General features: G+C 37.2%; 1 protein-coding gene across 1 annotated transcript; it reads right to left on the reverse strand.

The window, feature by feature from the left end:
• Positions 1–3,339: 3,339 nt before the first annotated feature.
• Positions 3,340–16,822, reverse strand: LOC132153223 (interleukin-1 receptor-like 2). The gene is made up of 10 exons (XM_059562578.1): positions 16,685–16,822; positions 11,119–11,344; positions 9,679–9,841; positions 9,078–9,231; positions 8,531–8,587; positions 7,827–7,950; positions 7,574–7,713; positions 7,344–7,484; positions 5,328–5,486; positions 3,340–4,075 (listed from the first exon to the last, which is right to left on the reverse strand). Exons 1-10 carry the CDS (start codon positions 16,734–16,736, stop codon positions 3,645–3,647), a joined length of 1,647 nt encoding a protein of 548 aa, XP_059418561.1. The 5' UTR covers positions 16,737–16,822; the 3' UTR covers positions 3,340–3,644.
• Between the last annotated feature and the right edge of the window lie 2,123 nt (positions 16,823–18,945).

Raw genomic sequence — 18,945 nt, forward strand, 5'->3', positions numbered from 1 at the left:
GAATTAGCACATTGCTAACATGTTTTTACATTGCTTACAGCTTTAATAGTAGATCAGTATGTGTTTCTTTACAATTAAGTGTAAAATTTACTAGCAATTTCTGATTGAATTTTCTTCTATAGCCTACTAGTTTTTTTTTCAGTGTATGATATTTAATAATTTATGAGAGGGATTTATCATATTTTTCACTGATTTATGTCATAGCCTTTAAAAGCATTTGCCACAAGGAGAAAAGCATTGGTCACAAGATTTTTTTAAATTATATTTATTGTTTCTCTAAAAAGATTTAACAATATTTACTCTGACATGAGCTGTAGTCACAATAATGGCCACTTGTAAAAGCTTACTATATTTTTTCTTATACAAATTTTTACATTTGTTTGTAAAAATATTAATAATGATATATAACTGTTACAGTAAGGGTGTATGCTAACGTAGGAATATAGCACTCGAGGAGGGTCTTAATCAAAAAGAGGAGTTTACTCAACATCGAAGGAGATAACAAAAAAATATACAACACATTAACATCATTACATCACAATATGTGATGTATTGTATATAACTTAATCACGGACGAAGAAGAACTAAACAGACAGGGTTTTTAAGCACACAGGAGGTAATGAGGGAACTGGAGACAGGTGGGGATCAATCATTTAACAAAACAAGAAAAGGAAGATGACCAAATAAGGCAAAAGAAAGTCCATAAACGTAACAGTTCGCCCCCTCCCAGAACAGTGCGTCTTCGCACCGCAAGAAGAATACCAGCGGAGGGAGGGTGGGGGTTCTGGAGGTGGGCATGGGGCAGGCAAGGGGCAAGCGAATAGGGAGCAAGGAGCTGGGAACCAGGGTAGAGCGGATGGAGGGAGGAGCCAGGGAGGAGCCCGGAGCAGGAGGAGCCAGATGGTCCTCCATAGACCAGCCAGGATGGAGATCCACGGTGGAGTTGACAGCGGGAGGAGCCATGGTGGAGCAGGGGCCGACGACACCAGGGGGCCGACAGGCGGAGACAGCATCGGTGGGTGAGGAGCCCAAGATGGAGCAGTGCAGCCGCAGAGCCAGGGTGAAGCCGAGGATCCAGAGGGCCTAGGTGGAGCAGAAGGCTCAAGCGACCAAGGCGGAGGCGGGGCCCTGGAAGACCGCTGCAGAGCCAGAGTGACTGAGGATGGAGGTGGAACCAGAGGGAAGGAGGAGCCTGACAGAGCCGGAGGGATGGAGTAACGAGGTGAAGCCAGAGGAATGGAGTCCCGAGGCGGCGGATGGTCGACGACTGACCAAGGTGGAGCCGGAGGGACGAGGGAGCCTGGTGGAGCAGGTGGGATGCCAGGCCACGGTGGAGACGAGGGAGCTAAGAGCCAAGGCGGAGCCGCTTGGTCCAAGGACCGAGGAGGAGTCCAGGGCTCGGAGGCTGGAGGCGGAGACAGGGAATTCACACACCAAGGCGGAGCTGGAGACTGGCAGTCCAGCGGCGAACCATCGCACCCAGATGGTGCAGACTGAGTGTGAGCTGCGGGACAGACTGGCACCAGCAGAGATGAGCTCGAGGAACTGGCTGGTATAGGTGGAGATGAGAGAGGAAGGATGGGAGGAAACAAAGGTGGATCAGGGCTGGACAGAGCCAGCAGAGAGAAAGGAGATACGGAGCTGGATTGAACCAGCGGAAGTGGAGCAGGGGAACTGGCAGGTCTAGGAGGAGGTGGGAGAGGGAGGCTGGGAGGGAATACAGGAGACACAGAAAACTCAGGGCTGGGCGGAACCAGCGGAGAAACAGAAAATTCAGGGCTGGGCAGAACCAGCGGAAATGGAGCAGAGGAACTGACTGGTGGAGGTGGGAGTGGGAGACTGAGAGGGTATACAGGGGGATCAGGGCTGGACGGAACCAGCGGAGAAACAGGGAATTCAGGAATTACCTCCATAGACCAGTCCATAAGGTCCATAAATTGCTCCATATCATTTCCAGAAGCCGAAAACAGCTCACCCTCAGTCGCAGAAGTGTGGGCAGGGCTTTCCTCCGTGCCCTCGATCTCCACTGTTTGTTGCCGGCTCAGACACCTGGTCAGTCGCGCTCTCGAGGTCCTGCACCCTGTCGGTAATTGGCTCGGGCTCTGCGGCTGTGCTGGGCTCTGGCTCCGTGTGGCTTGATGGCGGCTGGGTGGTTTCTGGGTCGGAGTGGGGCTGGAGATATCCTCTCGGCGGTGCAGATGGTCCATGAAGATCCATTTTTCTCCAGCACCCACTGCACGAAAGCGGCGAAATCCTCTTGGGGACCGTTCGCTGGTAGGCGTGCCTTAGAGCGGTCGGGGAAGTCGGTAAGGCACGCCAGATCGAGAAAGTCCCTGGTATGGTCCTCCAGCGAACGGTCCAGATGCTCCAGGCATAGGAGTTGGACTGCTGGAATCGCCATTCCAGGAGAGGGAGGAAAACAAAAACCGAAAAGAAAGAAAAACGCCGCTAACTAAACTGTTTGGGTCCGTGATTCTGTTACAGTAAGGGTGTATGCTAACGTAGGAATAAAGCGCTCGAGGAGGGTCTTAATCAAAAAGAGGAGTTTACTGAACATCGAAGGAGATAACAGACAATATACAACACATTAACATTATTACATCACAATACCTTAACTTAATCACGGACGAAGAAGAACTATACAGACAGGGTATTTAAGCACACAGGAGGTAATGAGGGAACTGGAGACAGGTGGGGATCAATCAATTAACAAAACAAGAAAAGGAAGATGACCAAATAAGGGAACAGAAAGTCCATGAACGTAATAATAACACATTAGAAAAAATGGAAAGTAAACAAACAAATAAAAAGAGTAGAAACTCCTGGTCCTGTAACCGTAAATACAAAATACCTAACTGCTTATGCACTAATGTAACATGCTGCATAAAAAAAAATGAAAGTAAATAAAAATAATTGCGAGAAACCGAAACAAAAATAATGTGTACTTCCATATGCATATCAGTTAATTTTACCTCCATTGTAAACTTGCATCACCAGACTTTTTTCACCCCTCATAGCTACAAAATACTTGGTTTCTTCAATCAAATGCAACAAAACGTCTCTACACAAGAACACACATTCATGCACTGCAAGCTCGCGTACTACAGGGCCGTTCACACAGAACGCTTCTTTCCATTAAATACTGCGAGAGACAGTGCTCAAAAATAGATTTTAACAAAGCGCAACACAGAAAGACTCCTCCGTCATGTTGCTGTCAAATAAACAGTTGCCTTGCCAACTTGCTACTGTAAACAAAATCTTGCAATGCTTGCCCCGCCTCTGGGGTCTTCTGATTGGTCCAGTTTTGGAACTGACATTAATGAGCTGTTACAATTCAAGTTCAAGTTCAAGTTCAATTTTATTTATAAAGCAAATGCTGTACACTGTCAATAGCACAAATACAATAAGTAAAAAATTAATAGCATAATGTCTAATACACAACATGACTATAGCAAAATCAATTATTAAACGCCAAAGTAAAACGTTTTGTGCGAGACGCAAATACAAAGGTCATGCTCTTGCGTCTAGCGCACTGGAATAGAAAATGCGTTCTGTGTGAAAGGCCCCTAAGTTTGCACTTGACTTGTGTAATCAATATACATTCATAATGAGTTCATGTACTTATGTAGAGTATCAAATTGATCTCAAAGCACCGTCAGCTCTTGGTTCTTCTGCTGCTTCACTGGAGGCATTCGATAGCGCATGTATTTCCAGAAGCTTTTGTTCCCCCGTTCACTGGTGTTCTGCGTCCATTTCAGGATACCTTTAGTGCGGCTGATGTATTGCAAAGATTCGGGCAGCAGAGCCTCTTCTACCCCGTCCTCCACCTGCACCAGGATGACTTTCAGACCCTGCTTCACCAAAGCGTCATAGAGACCCACCCGCTGCTCATAAGTGGCCCATATTTTGTCAGAGGGAGTGGTTTCTTTCAGTTGCACGTCATTGGTTACTGGGAGTTGATCTGGTAAAAGGCTCTTGGTGGCATCGGCTTGAGGCGACACACAGCTCTGTGATGTAAGAACAATGATCAGCCTTCTACTTCGGCTCATTCTGTCTGTAATGACTTCATGCACCGCTGAAAAAGAGTTTGATTAAAAAAAGTTTAAATGCATGACTGTGTTACAATAAAAACTCAAGAACATATTTAGGCCAGAATAAAAACTACACACACACACACACACACCAACACACACACACACACACACACACACACACACACACACACACACACACACACACACACACACACACACACACACGCACTCACACTCTCTTTATATATATATATAAAACAGACTACTAAAAATTACAAATAAAACTTCAGAATTAAAATGAAAATGGAAAATTTATGCATATTTTTCTGTCATACATAAATGCAACATATGCACTCAAAACAATGGTAAGTTTTAGTGACAATTTGCGGACCCACTTTATATTAAGTGGCCTTAATAATTTAGTACAATGTACTTATTGTGTACATACATGTTTTTACATTGTACTTATATTTAAAAAAAAACGACATGTAATTACATCTGTATTTAATTTCTGTAATTACATTTATAATTACACTGTTGACCCATACTTTACACCTTAACCCACCCTTAAACTTACCCATACCTCCAACCCTCTCCCTAACCTTACCCCTATCCCACCTCAATAGCAGCAAAAGTGTTTTACAATACAATATGAACACAATAAATACATTGTACTTATTTTTTTATTTAAGTACATAGTAGTTAAGGCCACCTAATATAAAGTGGGACCCAATTGCATCTATTTGATTTTATCCATCTCATATTTTCAAAATGCATTTATTAAAATTGGTTAAAATCACCATACTGTAGATCTGTTCATCGTGAAAAAATGAATATATTCAGTTCAAAGTATGAACGTAGTTAAAATATGGATAGCTGTGCTGTGGAAGAAGCAGTATTTTGTTACAATTTCTGAGATTGATGATTAATATATTAAGCTAGCTATTGTGTATTTTAAACACATAAAAATTGAACTTTTACAGAAATCTGCGCTCTTTTATTAATGTATGACTGACAAATAAGCATCAAATTAAGACTATTTGATTACATAAAAAATGTGTAATCCAAATGCATGGATATTTTATATGCAATTCAAATACATTAATCTTAAATTATTTTATTTTTTATTTTTTTTTGTTAATTAGTTTTTTACAAAAAATATAATAATATATTTTTCTATGCAATTTTTAAAATCGCGATTTTTCACTGATTTAATTCAAACATGACGATTATTTGAGCAGGTATTTGTGTCATTAGAGCTGCGTTGGTGTGATCATGTGACAGGATGTTTACCTTCTCCAGGAAGTTCATCACGACCACTGATGAAGAGTTTGTAACCATATAAATCCTCCAGCACCGCAGGAAGCAAATCCAAGGCAAACGTCCTCGCAGAGGATGAGCTGTGCTGATCCCCATGAAGGTAACTCACATACGCATCGTACAACTTGCCGTCTTAAATAAAGCATGGGAATTTTCAACACACACACACACACACAAAAAAATATATAACAATAAAAATATAACAGTAAAACCACAATGTATTTTTTTATTTCAAAATTTAAATATACAATTATTTTGTGTAGTCATGAAATTAAATACTGATACTCTTGTCACCTGTTGACTGTGCACTGATTTTTATTATTTTAAGGTCTAATATGACTCGGACATGTTTAGGCAATGTTTACCAGATTTAATATAATAATAATAATAATAACTATATTTGTATTTGGTTTGTTGACAAAATCACCACAATATTGTCATAAAATCATTCAATTCATGCAGGTTTGCAGTCAATATTCTACCCTATAATCTTCTGTAATTTAATGATTTTGTAAAGAATTACAAATATTTAGTAAAGCTGGGAAACATTGGCCAAACATGTCCAAATCAAATTTTTACCACAAGAAGAATGTTCTTTTTCTTGCTTTCTCTCTCTTTCATTCTTTCTTTCTTTCATTCTTTCTTTCTTTCTTTCTTTTTAATTACATATATATATATATATTTCAAATGTGCACAATGCAATATTCAATTGAAACAATATCACAATGCAAAATAAAAACTATAAAAATAAGTAAACAATAACTAAGAATAATACATAAGTAAATATATACTAATGTAAATATCCTAATAATATTTAATATTAAAAATGATTAAATATGAATTTTCATTTTGAGTTAACTTAAAGGGGTCATATAATGCGATTTCAACTTCAATCCTTTCTCTATGCAGTGTAACAAGCTCTTGGTGCATGAAGAAGATGTGTAAAGTTGCAAAGACTGAAGTCTCAAATCCAAAGAGATATTCTTTATCAAAGTCAGGACTCTGCCACGCCCCCTAAAACACCTCGTTTAAACACGCCCCCACATGTCTACATCACTGTGTGGGATGATTTGTGCAATGCTGGCCAAATGTTCACGTAAAGAAAGGCGGAGTGGTTTCAGTAACCAGTTAGTGTTGAAGCAGTCGTGTCAGGGAGACGCTGTGTGTATCTAGGAGAAAGCAGAAGCACTTTATTTAGCCTTCTGAAAGTAGATGCATTTAGGAATCTTTAAGATTACTTTACAACAGAACAGCAACGCATTGTATGGACGACTGTTTCATGAACCAAGAGAGGAGGTTATTCTGACTTTACTATGACAATGCACTTCTGAATCAGCTACTGTAAGTATGTTTTGTTATTAGTTTAAGTATTTGCTATTGACTGTTCAAATCCGGAGTTTTGCTTCAGTGTGTGTGTGTGTGTGTGTGTGTTTGACAGAGAGAGACGGTCACACAGTGGAGTCATCTGTATTAACCGTCCGTGGCTTGTGTTCTGCAAACACACACGAGCTTCATCACTGTCTGTCACACGACTCTGTTCCTCTTTCAGCTTGAACTAATGTTCAAACTAAGGACATTATTAACTGTCTTTACATTTGTTTTGAAAGATGGAACATGCGATTGTGGAAAGGGGCGTTACATTTCGGCCTAGTGCTTGCAGTGTTCAGCCAATCACAATGCACTGGGTCAGCTGACCAATCAGAGCAGACTGTGCTTGTCAGAAGGAGGGGCTTTGTAGAAAACAAGGGGGGGCATAGAGGACCGACAATAATGTACAGTATTTGAAAAATAATGTGTTTTTTGAACATTAAAGCGTGTCAACATATTCTGTTACACCAAATACACAAAATAATGATCTTTAAAAAAAGCATCATATGACCCCATTAAAACTAAATCATGGTCATCAAGGTCAATCCACAGCATCTCTAAAAGCATCTCTTCAGAGCACAGTTGATAAAAGAAGTGAATCTGAAGAGAAAAAAGACATACCGTTGTTTACAGCTGCAGACGGGCAAACAGCCCTGTAAACCAGAACCAGATCGATTCTGAAGAGAAACACCACGGCACACAGTAACATGAGCAGAGCCACCAGACCAAAACCGATCCAGTAATAACACTCAATCTGACTCGCTGGAGAGACGACAAGACATAGAAAGCAGATTAGACAAGAGCAGACATAAACAATAATATACAAGAGTAAAAGATTAACTACAGCCCACCTGGAATAAGAAAGACTTTTCCAAAATCTGAACCTGCCGGGTGTTGAACTAAACAGGTGAAATTAGTGTATAAATATTCTTTTGTGACTTCTGTGATGTGTAAAAAGGACAGCATGTACTTCTGATCGCCGTCTTCCATGCTGATAAAACAAGACACGCAGAAGCAAAGTGGTTAGTCACATTATTTATAAAACACTCTCTCTTTATTTATAAAATATTCATGCATAAAGAGTAAATGTTTATTTATTCTTACATGCTTGAGGTGATGTTCAGCTCAACAGATTCAAAAGGTTTGGAGTCACTACCCCAGAAAATATCAGTTTCTCCATTATCGTCCTCCCCAACCAGAGCTTTGCACTTAAGTGTGTAACTTTCACCTGTGATGACATGAATGTTTTTAACTCTTCAAACACATACTGCACTGCACAACTTTAAAAAGGAAAGGGAAAAAGACGTGACGTGTAGCCATATTTGGTGTCCCATACTTAGAAATGTAGCATTGCATCACTTACTCATGCTCTGCAGTGAATGGGTGCCGTCAGAATGAGAGTCCAAACATCTGATAAAAACATTACAATAATCCACAAGTAATCCACACCTTAATCCACATCTTAATGCTGGATTTGTTTAATCTTTTGTCTTCTCCAGATGTTAACTGATGGACTGGAGTGCTGTGGATTATTGTGATGTTTTTATCAGCTGTTTGGACTCTCATTCTGATGGCACCCATTCACTCCAATGGTGAGTAAGTGATGGAATGTTTCATTTCTCCAAATCTGATGAAGAAACAAACTCATGTACATCTTAGATGGCCTGAGGATAAGTAAATTGTTAGCAAATTGTCATTTTGGGTGTACAATTGCTATAAAACACATAAGAACTAACACCAATGCACATATACAGCAGCAGAAGAGCTTGGGTGACAGACGTTAAAATATCACCCTCATCATCACTCACCAAGTGTTACTTTCAGTGTTTCATTTTTTGGGTAGATGATTGTAGGCTTTGTCACCACTGTAAACGAAACACATTTATGACATTAACAATCAAACTCTCAAGCTGAACATTTTAGCTCTATACTGCTACCTATTGGTCCAATGTCGATATTAACAAAGCATTAATCTTTTTAATTATTGCAAAATTAATCAGACTTGCAAAATGCAATATTTATTTCATGTTTAGTGCTAATACTGTATGTAGATTAATTAACTGTTTTCCTCAATCGAATCCAAGCAGTGTTCTTTTACTATAACTGAGATACTTATTATTTATTCTATTATTTCTGTTTTCATTCTGAGTCCAGTTAAAGTTTTAATAATATTGTGAAGTGGTTTTGTCATTTGCATCAGTTTTTTTTATGTCTGTAGGCCCAACGTATTAATTTGTATTCCAGTTTTACATATTTTAAAACGTCAATTAAACTAAATGAAAATAAAAGCTACTATCTGAAATTAAATACGTTTTTTATTAATCTTTCAGATTTTGAATAGTCACTAACAATAACCTATAGATTGGTCGTAGAGTTCTGTAGTCTGGGCTGCAGTGTAGTTTTCCCCTCCAAAAGTAAAGTTCACAAAGCACGTATACAGTCCAACCATGTCTTTAGATCTGTTTATCGGGAAAACCTTACTGTTTGTCACATTGAGTAGGTGGCAGTTCTAAAGAGAGAGAAAAACAAACCTTTTAGCAGACAAAATAATTCCAGTGTACACATCCAGACATGCACAGATTTGGGTGTGACTGTGTTTAAATATGAAAGCAAATGCTTTAAGTTATAATTTGCATGGAGTTAAGGAACTTATACACCCAAAATGCTTGACATACTGATGACTTCAGCAATGTTTTGGTGTTTTCCAGAACGAAAACTTGTCTGATGCTTGCCTATTTTTTTATGAAAGTATGTTAACCACAGGAGAAGCATTAAAGGAATAGTTCACCCAAAAATGAAAAGTTGCACATGAAAAGTATCTTGCATGGCCTGAGGATGAGTAAACTTACAGCAATTCTTCATTTTTGGGCAAATTACTGCTTTAAAGTCAATCGAACTGCATGCTTTGTCAGCATCTTTGTTGTTTGGTTCATTTCTGTTTACGTTCATGTCTTACTTTTCTCCAGGTCACTTGAGCTTGAGGCTCTATCTCAAAGATGTGAGGTAGGAAACAAGTCAGTTCCCCTATGCTTGTAACATCGTCCTTTCTGTTTAAATGGGGGCATGTTTTATTCTCAACGGAGATATGAAATATCTTTTCCCAGGTTTCATTTCCATCTCTGCCATAAAGAACAACATTTGGGATGAAAAATGACGGGCAAAGAGAAAATATTGAACACAAAACATATAATGCAAAGGTGGTTTTCAGAAACATATATCTTGAAACCTTTATGTATAATGCATTTATGGAATGATATTCCAGACATGATGTGACATTAAAATGTGACATAATCCAAACGCAAATGCAAATCACGCATTACTGTCTGCATTTTGGTTTAAGTGAACGCACAGTGTCTGCCAAATTTAAAATGGAAATGCAAAGTCCGTTTGCAATTGTGTTTCCCATATCTTACGAGCTATGAGCCTGTCATATTCAAATAGCAATATTAATTACCACATTTGCCTTTTCACTCTCTCTGCACTGTGCATGTAAACTGCCAAAACTCAAATGGAATCGCAATTCCTTTTGCATTTGAATTCTCACGTCACTTCCCAATGCAAACACGCCCAATAAAATGGCCCCACCCCTGTCAATTGATTGACAGGTTTCCGTGTAGACGTTGAAAATTCAAATGCAAAAGGAATTGCGATTCAATTTGAGTTTTGGCAGTTTACATGCACAGTGCAGAGAGAGTGAAAAGGCAAATGTGCACAGCTCGTAAGATATGGGAAACACAATTACAAACGGACTTTGCATTTCCATTTTAAATTTGGCAGACACTGTGCGTTCGCTTAAACGAAAATGCAAACGGTAATGCGCGATTTGCATTTGCGTTTGGATTATGTCACATGAAAATGAACATGCATGAAAATGTATATGCTCAATAAATCATAATTTAGCATGATTTCTGTGAGGGTTAGGTTTAGGGGTGGGGTTAGGTGTGGTCATTCGAACGAATAAGCGTGAGATCGGTGTAAAAAGCCCACACATTGCATTTAAATAAACGTGCGTTTTGATTGGTAATGACGTTATACGTCATTTCATGACGACAGACACAACGCGATACTGTCATTATTTTTACGCCCGCTAGAGGGCGCTTAACTTTAAAACGTAAATATAGGTCGTAATAAGGTGCTTGCACAAACGACCTATATGGTTGTTTTTTGTTGGAGGACAGGCTCATAATTCCATATGCATTAAAGGTATTCAAGTTGTAATACAGTATATATTTTCATAAATAAAAATAAGTAACAATGAAATGCATTGGAGGAGTTGTTACAGTTGTTACAGTCGGTTCTTTGTTGCATTTTAATGCATAACATTTTCTCGAAGTGTAACAATGAATAGATAAGCATAATACAACTAAATGAGAAACTCTGAGAATTGCATCAGTACCTGCTGAGACAAGAGTAGTGTCCGCTGTGGGAGAGGTCAGCAGGTAGAAACCAGAGCTCGTTGACATTAATGTGTATTCCCTTGATATTATCCAGACTCTGATTGGAAAGGCTCCAGCTCATACTCACATTCTGCATTTTACTCTCTATGATGTTGCACTCAATCCTAAATGCAAGACCAGCACTGATGATGTGTGAGCTGAGATTTATGATGTGCAGCTGACTCCCTTGAAGAGAAAAAAAATGCATAATTTTTATTAGTATGGGACTTTAATTTTGGTAAATTGGGGTAAGAGAACTGGACCTAATAAAGCATTCAACAACATTTAAGCAGTAAGTTCTACACTGAATAGGCCACAGTACTCTTGATAAATCCGTTTGATACAGAAAAGGCGCACAGCGTATTTAAACGCCTTTTTATATAATAGTAAAAATTGACTCGGGTCAAGGAAACCAAACGTAAATGTTTTTTTCTTCTACAAATATGATTGGTGTAGAAAGCACATTTGCAATGTTACAAATGTAAAATAGACGTAATGTAAAAAAATACGTTTGGATACATTACTATTTGATATTTTTGCAAGAAGCCACTTATGGTCATCAAGCCTGCATTTATTTGATCAAAATTTCAATATACTTTTCGAAATATATGTTATGCCGTGCTGATTTATTATCAATGTTGGAAACCTGCACTCTAAATACTGCAGCTTATCAAATCGCTTTGAAAGAAAGCGAAAAAAGTACATCGCAAGTAAAAAAGTACATCGCCTGACCTTATTTCTAAACCACGTAAGCATTTTTTATTCTGCAGCGGTGGTTTGGAAAAGTTCTGTAACCGCGTCTGAGGACGCACTTTTTAGGTCAGTATGTGAACAGTCACGTTAACCTTTGAGGCAGGTAACTTCGGAGAACTGCTAATTAAACTTCGATATCTTCAAAATCTTTGCTAGGAATAGCTAGCATAGCCTATTTTTAAAACCTAACCTGCATTTCATGAACACACTGAAAGTTGAGTGATACAGTTATTAACTCAATAATCAGTGTTGATAATAATAATAAAACTTGGCTCTTTGTTTTCACATTTGAAAAAGCATCACTTTTATTCATTCATAAACAGTTGCTTTAATAGGATCAATGTATATTGTGTTTTACTTTTATTTGTTCATTACATTTTTTGAATGCTCCTGCTAAATCCTATTGTATACCTTAAAATAAAACACTGTGTATTATGTGTATTTGTAAAATGTATTTTTTTGTTCTATTTTTTTTTATTTTATTTAAGATTTGTATCTTCTCCTACTTTGGCCTAAATATCCACCATACTTTTTTCATATTTATTAGTATATTAGTTTGTGTGTGATGCTCAAACAGCTTGCAAAATAGAAGAACCAACATAACAAACAATTATGATAAAATCATGATATCTCTTAAAAAAATATATATATTTTTGCCATATCGCCCACCTGAACAAACCAATAATAAAAAGCGTGATAGTAAAGATAGTAAAGATCTCTAATTTGAATAAATGGTGTTCTTTTTAACTTGTTATTTATCAATGAACCACAAAAAAAAATATTTTAAAAATAAATAAATATAAATGTAAATAATAATTATAATTAAAAAAATAAGCAGCATAACTGTTTTCAGCATAATAAATCAGCATATTAGAATGATTTAGGAAGGATCATGCTGAAGACTGGAGTAATGATGCTGAAATTTCAGCGTTGCATCACACAAAAAAATGGTATTTTAAAATAAATTAAAATAACAAATACAGATTTAAATAAATAAAACATTATTTTGAATTGCAATAATATTTCACAATATTACAGTTTTTTCTGTATTTTTAATCAAATAAATGCAGGTTTGATGAGCATAAGACTTTCATAATGCTGCAGAATTATCAAAAATGGTCATATAATGTACTTTTCACGACACTTCACACAACAGTCCTGTAGGTGGCACTTGTGCTTCATTAACTATGATAGTTTCATGATGTAGTAAACGTGTGATTCTAACATAAACATAAGTGAATTCAATACTGATTACATTGCGACCTTCGGCGCTGCACGGTTTTGTGCAATACTTTTGTAGTCATTTAGCATGCATTTTCTCAGCGATGTAGCCTAATTTGATTTATGAGACCAACCGCAGATCCAGATTGCTTCACAAATGTAAATTCGTCTGTCCCATGCCGTTTTCAACCGATGTATGAATAAGAACAGAAACTGACCGCTCCGCTTCACATTATCGTCCGATTAATTTTGAACTTCTTGTTCCAGATCATGCTTGGTTGGTGTATTATAGCATGTCAAACGGACATCGATGAATTGTGTAATATTCAGCAAACACAGAACGTTCCCCTAATGTTCCCTTATGGTTCCCATTTGGTTAATTTTTTGGGAACCAAACAAGAACGTTCTAGGAACGTTCCCTGTATGTTATTTTTAGGTTTAATTTGATAACCAAGGAGAATGTTCTGGGAACGTTCCCTGTAGGTTATATTTTTATAACTTTAAGGGAACGTTCTGAGTAGGTTCCCGGAACGTTCCCCTAACCTTAAGGGAACATTCTATTTACGTTAAGAAAACTTTCCTGGATAACCAATAGGGAACATTCTGGCAACGTTCTGTGAACCAAAAACTAACGTTCCCAGAACGTAAAATGGTTAGCTGGGAAAAATTATATAATATATGGATTTTTTTTTCTTCCATTGAGCCCCTTACTAAAAGAACCATATGTCTTGAGAGCCTATAGGAACAGATTGTGGATTATCAGTGAGTCAAGCACAACACAGGTTGACAATTTAACAGTAATTTCACGATTATTTTTTTTTTTTTGCGGTTAATTACTGTTTTTTTTGTACGCATCGTCAATTATAATTCAAATGCGGTTTGTTTTATTGACCACATATCATTGCTATTTATCTGAGGGGGCACTTCTGAACAATTCTGAAAAGGGGCAGGAGCTTGAGCCCCCAAAAAGGCTTTATTGGGGGCTCAAGCACCTGCCCCTTTTCAGAATTGAAAATTCACGCGAACCGAGTTCAAACCCCTAAAAAGGACCAAGTGTGAAGTAGTGTTTTCAAAAGACCCGGTACTTCGGTACCAACTCGGTACTAAAAAAATGAAAATGTGACGGTACCAGGTTTCTTTAAGTACCGGTAGTACCGAGGACCCGGTCAACCCACATACAGCGCTATGATTTCCGCGAAGTAGAAAACGCGGACGGAATCTCAAAATACAGTCATGAAAATTAAACTTACATTTTAATATGGACAGTCACGGAAATTGTTAGTTAGCATACATTTATCAAATCTCCATATGGACCAGTATCTGTAAATGTTAAGCCGCAAAAGTTGGTTGAAATCTGAATCCTGCATGTTCTGCACGTCTCTGTGTGAATTTATGAATGGATGGTTTGTTTACTACATAGACTGAAGCACGTGACGCTTGCAGTAATGAGGACATAAATACATAAAAAACATCACCAGAACTGTTCTGAGTCACTTCACAATCATTTTACCGTTTCATTTGAGTAAAACCAGTGTCAATTTAAAGGTATTCACGTCAACCCGTCAAAACAACCCTCTACATTGCGATTAAATCACTCGCATATGCGACTAAATTTTACTCTGGGCGACTAAATTATGTCTATTGTTAGCCATTGGCTAATAAATTCTAGATTTTACTCGCCAGTGTGTGTGTTCAAGGCTATTATACGATTAACACATGTTCACTCGCTGAACACTGACTGAGTGCTTCAGAGTTCTCTCTCCATCAAGCGATCTGTACTTTTCAATTCATCTCAATTGACGCACAACGCACCTGCATTTGCCAAACTGTAAACTCTGTGTGAAGGAGCATGACTCACCGTCACTTTGCTGATAGTGCTGTTTCTCAAGCATGCAAAGAGAGCGAGCGAGAGTCTTACCACGCTGAATCGACATGCTACATGTAAACTATATTCTTTGTTGTCTTCTCCTGTCAAAATAATGGAGTTCATTTAGAATTATTCAGCTATTTGGAACAAGCAGTAAGCCGGTTTCTCGGGTAGTGGGCGGGGCTAATGCGCAAAGGGCAATTTCATTGGCTGGCGCTCATCTATTACCATCCCTGTTTTGATTTCAGCAAATACGTTCGACCGAACGCAGACAACGTGATTAATATTCATGAACCCAGCAGCTCATCAATCCATAGTGCATTGTATATTGTTAGTATGGTAGTAGAATTAGTATTAGTATTATCTTTTAATAATAATTAATATGATCTATTACTATTTTTTTTTTTTTTTACATAAGCCCTCAATGACCAAAATATCTTAAACATCACCACCAGTCTTACGTTCAGTTAAAATGACAAATATGCATTCATACATGATTATCAAGTTTTAGTTATAATCACTAAAGTTCTATCATTAAATAGAGCTTAATACCACAATATAATGCTTGACTGACTGATTAAGAAGCTAAGATTTAAGAAGCTGTGCCATTTTACAAAGATAAGCTGATTGGAATCATATGTATGTGTGTAAAATAGTATATCAGTCTGGCCACTGGCGATTATATTGCCAAGGTGTGCAAAATAAAAGTTCATTTTTACATAAAGGCATTGTGCTAGAAATATTACTATTATTTAGTAAAATGTATGTGATACTGCTACTACTGTTGAAAAAATGTATAAAACTTTTATTTTTTAATTAATTAAATCACACAATATTTCTTCCATGTTTTATTTTTAATAGCAAATCCCCTTTATTTACCAAAAAATAAAATGTGTTTAAATTTCAGTAATTAAAAGACAAATTAAATTTGGGTGAAACTTGTTTACTGTTTTTCATAATTATATTACTTGTAGAAAAACTTTAAACACAATTGTAAATAAGTATAAAGAATGGCATTGGTTTTATTTTTAGTGATAAAAAGTGTGTAATTAGCATATTTTTGTTTTTTGCTTTGGTACCGAAATTGGTACCGAGAACCGTGGATTTTCACTGGTATCTGTACCGAATACTGATATTTTGGTACCGTGACATCACTAGTGTGAAGTGTGCGTCTGTTAAGCGAACTCTACATTGTGTATCTTATGAAATCGCTTTGAAAGAAAAAGTAAAAAAGTACATCGCCTGACCTTATTTCTAAACCACGTAAGCATTTTTTATTCTGCAGCGGTGGTTTGGAAAAGTTCTGTAACCGCGTCTGAGGACGCACTTTTTAGGTCAGTAACAATCACGTTAACCTTTGAGGCAGGTAACTTCGCAGTTTTTAACACGTACTGTATAGTCTGTCACAACTGCAAATGAAACTTCGATATCTTAATAATCTTTGCTAAGAATAGCTAACATAGCCTATTTTTAAAACCTAACCTGAGTCACTGCATTGAGTGATAGGCTAGTACAGATATTATCTCAATGACCAGAGATGATGATAATAATAAAACGTGGCTCTGTTTTCACATTTGAATGTTGCATTCTTTCCTGTTGTTTGAACCCTCAGCGACTAAAATAAACACTAGATGAATTCAAGACAATGGACCAACCCAATCAGAGACGTGAAGATGAACTCTCACCTGCAATCCAAAGAGCTGAGAGGACAATCCATTGCAAATAAAACGAGCTCATCTTGAGTTTTCTTGACAGCAGGTCTGGCAGGTTTAAGACACGTTCCTGTGAAACGACATTAAAAACCTTACTCCTGTTTTCATTATGAGCTATAAGAGAGCGACAAACACAAACGCACCCTCAGACTTCATCCCTCGTGACAGATCGGGATACGAAACAAAAACAAGCAGCTATCAAATTTCCCGTTTTCACAGAGACATGACAAAAGCAAGGTTGCGTATCAACTGGCACGCAACATTTCTGTTGCAAGCACAACTTCTTGAGATTATGAAAATAATCATAAACTTCAAACGTACGCCCAAATGACCTTTTATCTGTGTATTACACACAGAAATGTTGTTAATAATGGTGCTTTAAGCATGCATGAAGGGGTTTCCCCTAAAAATTGTTTGTGTGGAACAAAGTAAAGCTATTAAATAAACGCTAATAATATGTTCGCTTACTATAACTGAAAGTAACGACTATGAGAAAGTAGAAGTCAAAGACTCTGACTACAGTAACTGAAGAGCAGACGTGTCTTACCTCGTGTAGATCATGAAGAATAAACTCGCTTTCAAAACTTCTTTGTTTAGCGCCTTTCTCGGAATTCCCTTAAGTGAGACACTAAAGCTACACGCGCACTTCTTGAGGAAACTGCGGTTTTTGTCACGATGCCACTCGAGGAGGGAACAGCATCCCACTCACCAACACTTACAGTCTAACTTCACTTCAGTCTCCAGTGGATCTGCACGAATACACTGCACCATGCACTCTCAGAAAAAGAAAAGAGAAAAGGTACACACCTGCATCACATTTCCCCGTGAAGGGTGCATTTTAGTACCGAAAAGATGCACATTGTAATTAAAGTGTCAAGTCCGTTTGAAAAGGTTGGTGATTTTAACATCACCCATACATTATTTTCAGAGCGTGTGGATGACGTGTTAAAACCACCCCTTATATAAAAAGAACAAAAAGAAAATATAAAAAATAGCTAGTCATTTTAGGTTTTGTTAATCACAATGAAGTGATATTTTTTCTGATTGTTTTGTCTCTTCGACACTGAGAAAGAGATCATTAAAACTAATTTCCCTGAACAAAATGATTCAAACTAAACATTTCTTTTGAATAACTTTAATTGGCAATCAATTTATAGAGTCCTCGATATCTTTTTCCATTCTAGTTAGTTTACTTTGTCTTTATAAAGGAGTCATCTTTATGACATGTTTGGGGAGAAACTAGAGGACAAAGGTTTTGTATGTTGGTTTTAAAACATATGAAATTATATATATATATTTTTTTTGTGAATTCAGACATCTAACTGAAATGATTCATATTTTTGTAATATCTGTTGGGCAACAAGTGTAATTTTTTGGTTTATGTGTAATTTTAAATATTAAATAATTTCTCAATTGTTTCAAGAAAAAGAGTAAATGCAGGAGAGAGCGGGGTGATTTGAGCCTGTGGGGAAGTTGAGCCACCCATATTTATACTATATGTACATGTATATATTTAAGAAATATATGTAATACATATATATACAGTCATGGCCAAAAATATTGGCACCCTTGGTAAATATGATCAAAGAAGGCTGTGAAAATTAATCTGCATTGTTAATCCTTTTGATCTTTTATTTAAACGATTCACAAAAATGTATCCTTTCATTGGATAATAAGAATTTAAAATGGGGGGAAATATCATTATGAAATAAATGTTTTTCTCAAATACTCATTGGACACAATTATTGGCACCCCTAGAAATTGTTATGAGTAAAATATCTCTGAAGTATATCCCCATTCATATTCACAATTATAAAACATGATATTATAAGCATTATATTTTTCTTACAAAAAATGCATCGATTCACCCCCCGGAGCTGTGTAAGACACTTTTATTAATGGATGAGCTTTTAATTAAACTTCTCGAGGACCGCTGAGTGTCATCAAACGGCTTGAAAGATCAAAGACAATTTAAAAATAACTCCAAATGAATTCGTCTGAAAGAAGAAAGTCACATACATCTAGGATGACTTCAGGGTGAGTCATTTATGGCTTAATTTTCACCTTTGGCTGAAGTAACCCTTTGAGTCACTGGGGTATATTTGTAGCATTAGCCAAAAATACATTGCATGGGCCAAGAATCATTAGGATATTAAATGAAGATCATGTTCCATGAAGTTATTTTGTAAATTTCCTACCGTAAATATATTAAAACTTAATTTTTGGTAAGTAAT

The sequence above is a fragment of the Carassius carassius genome, chromosome 11, assembly GCF_963082965.1.
Source record: "Carassius carassius chromosome 11, fCarCar2.1, whole genome shotgun sequence".
Classification (NCBI taxonomy): Eukaryota; Metazoa; Chordata; class Actinopteri; order Cypriniformes; family Cyprinidae; genus Carassius; species Carassius carassius.

Coding starts and splice junctions, on each gene's coding strand:
- LOC132153223 (XM_059562578.1), bottom strand. CDS start 16,736: ATGAGCTCGTTTTATTTGCAATGGATTGTCCTCTCAGCTCTTTGGATT. Junction 11,345..16,684: donor CTCAGCTCTTTGGATTGCAG/GTGAGAGTTCAT, acceptor TTTCTCTTCAAG/GGAGTCAGCTGCACATCATA. Junction 4,076..5,327: donor TGATGAACTTCCTGGAGAAG/GTAAACATCCTG, acceptor ACTCTTTTTCAG/CGGTGCATGAAGTCATTACA.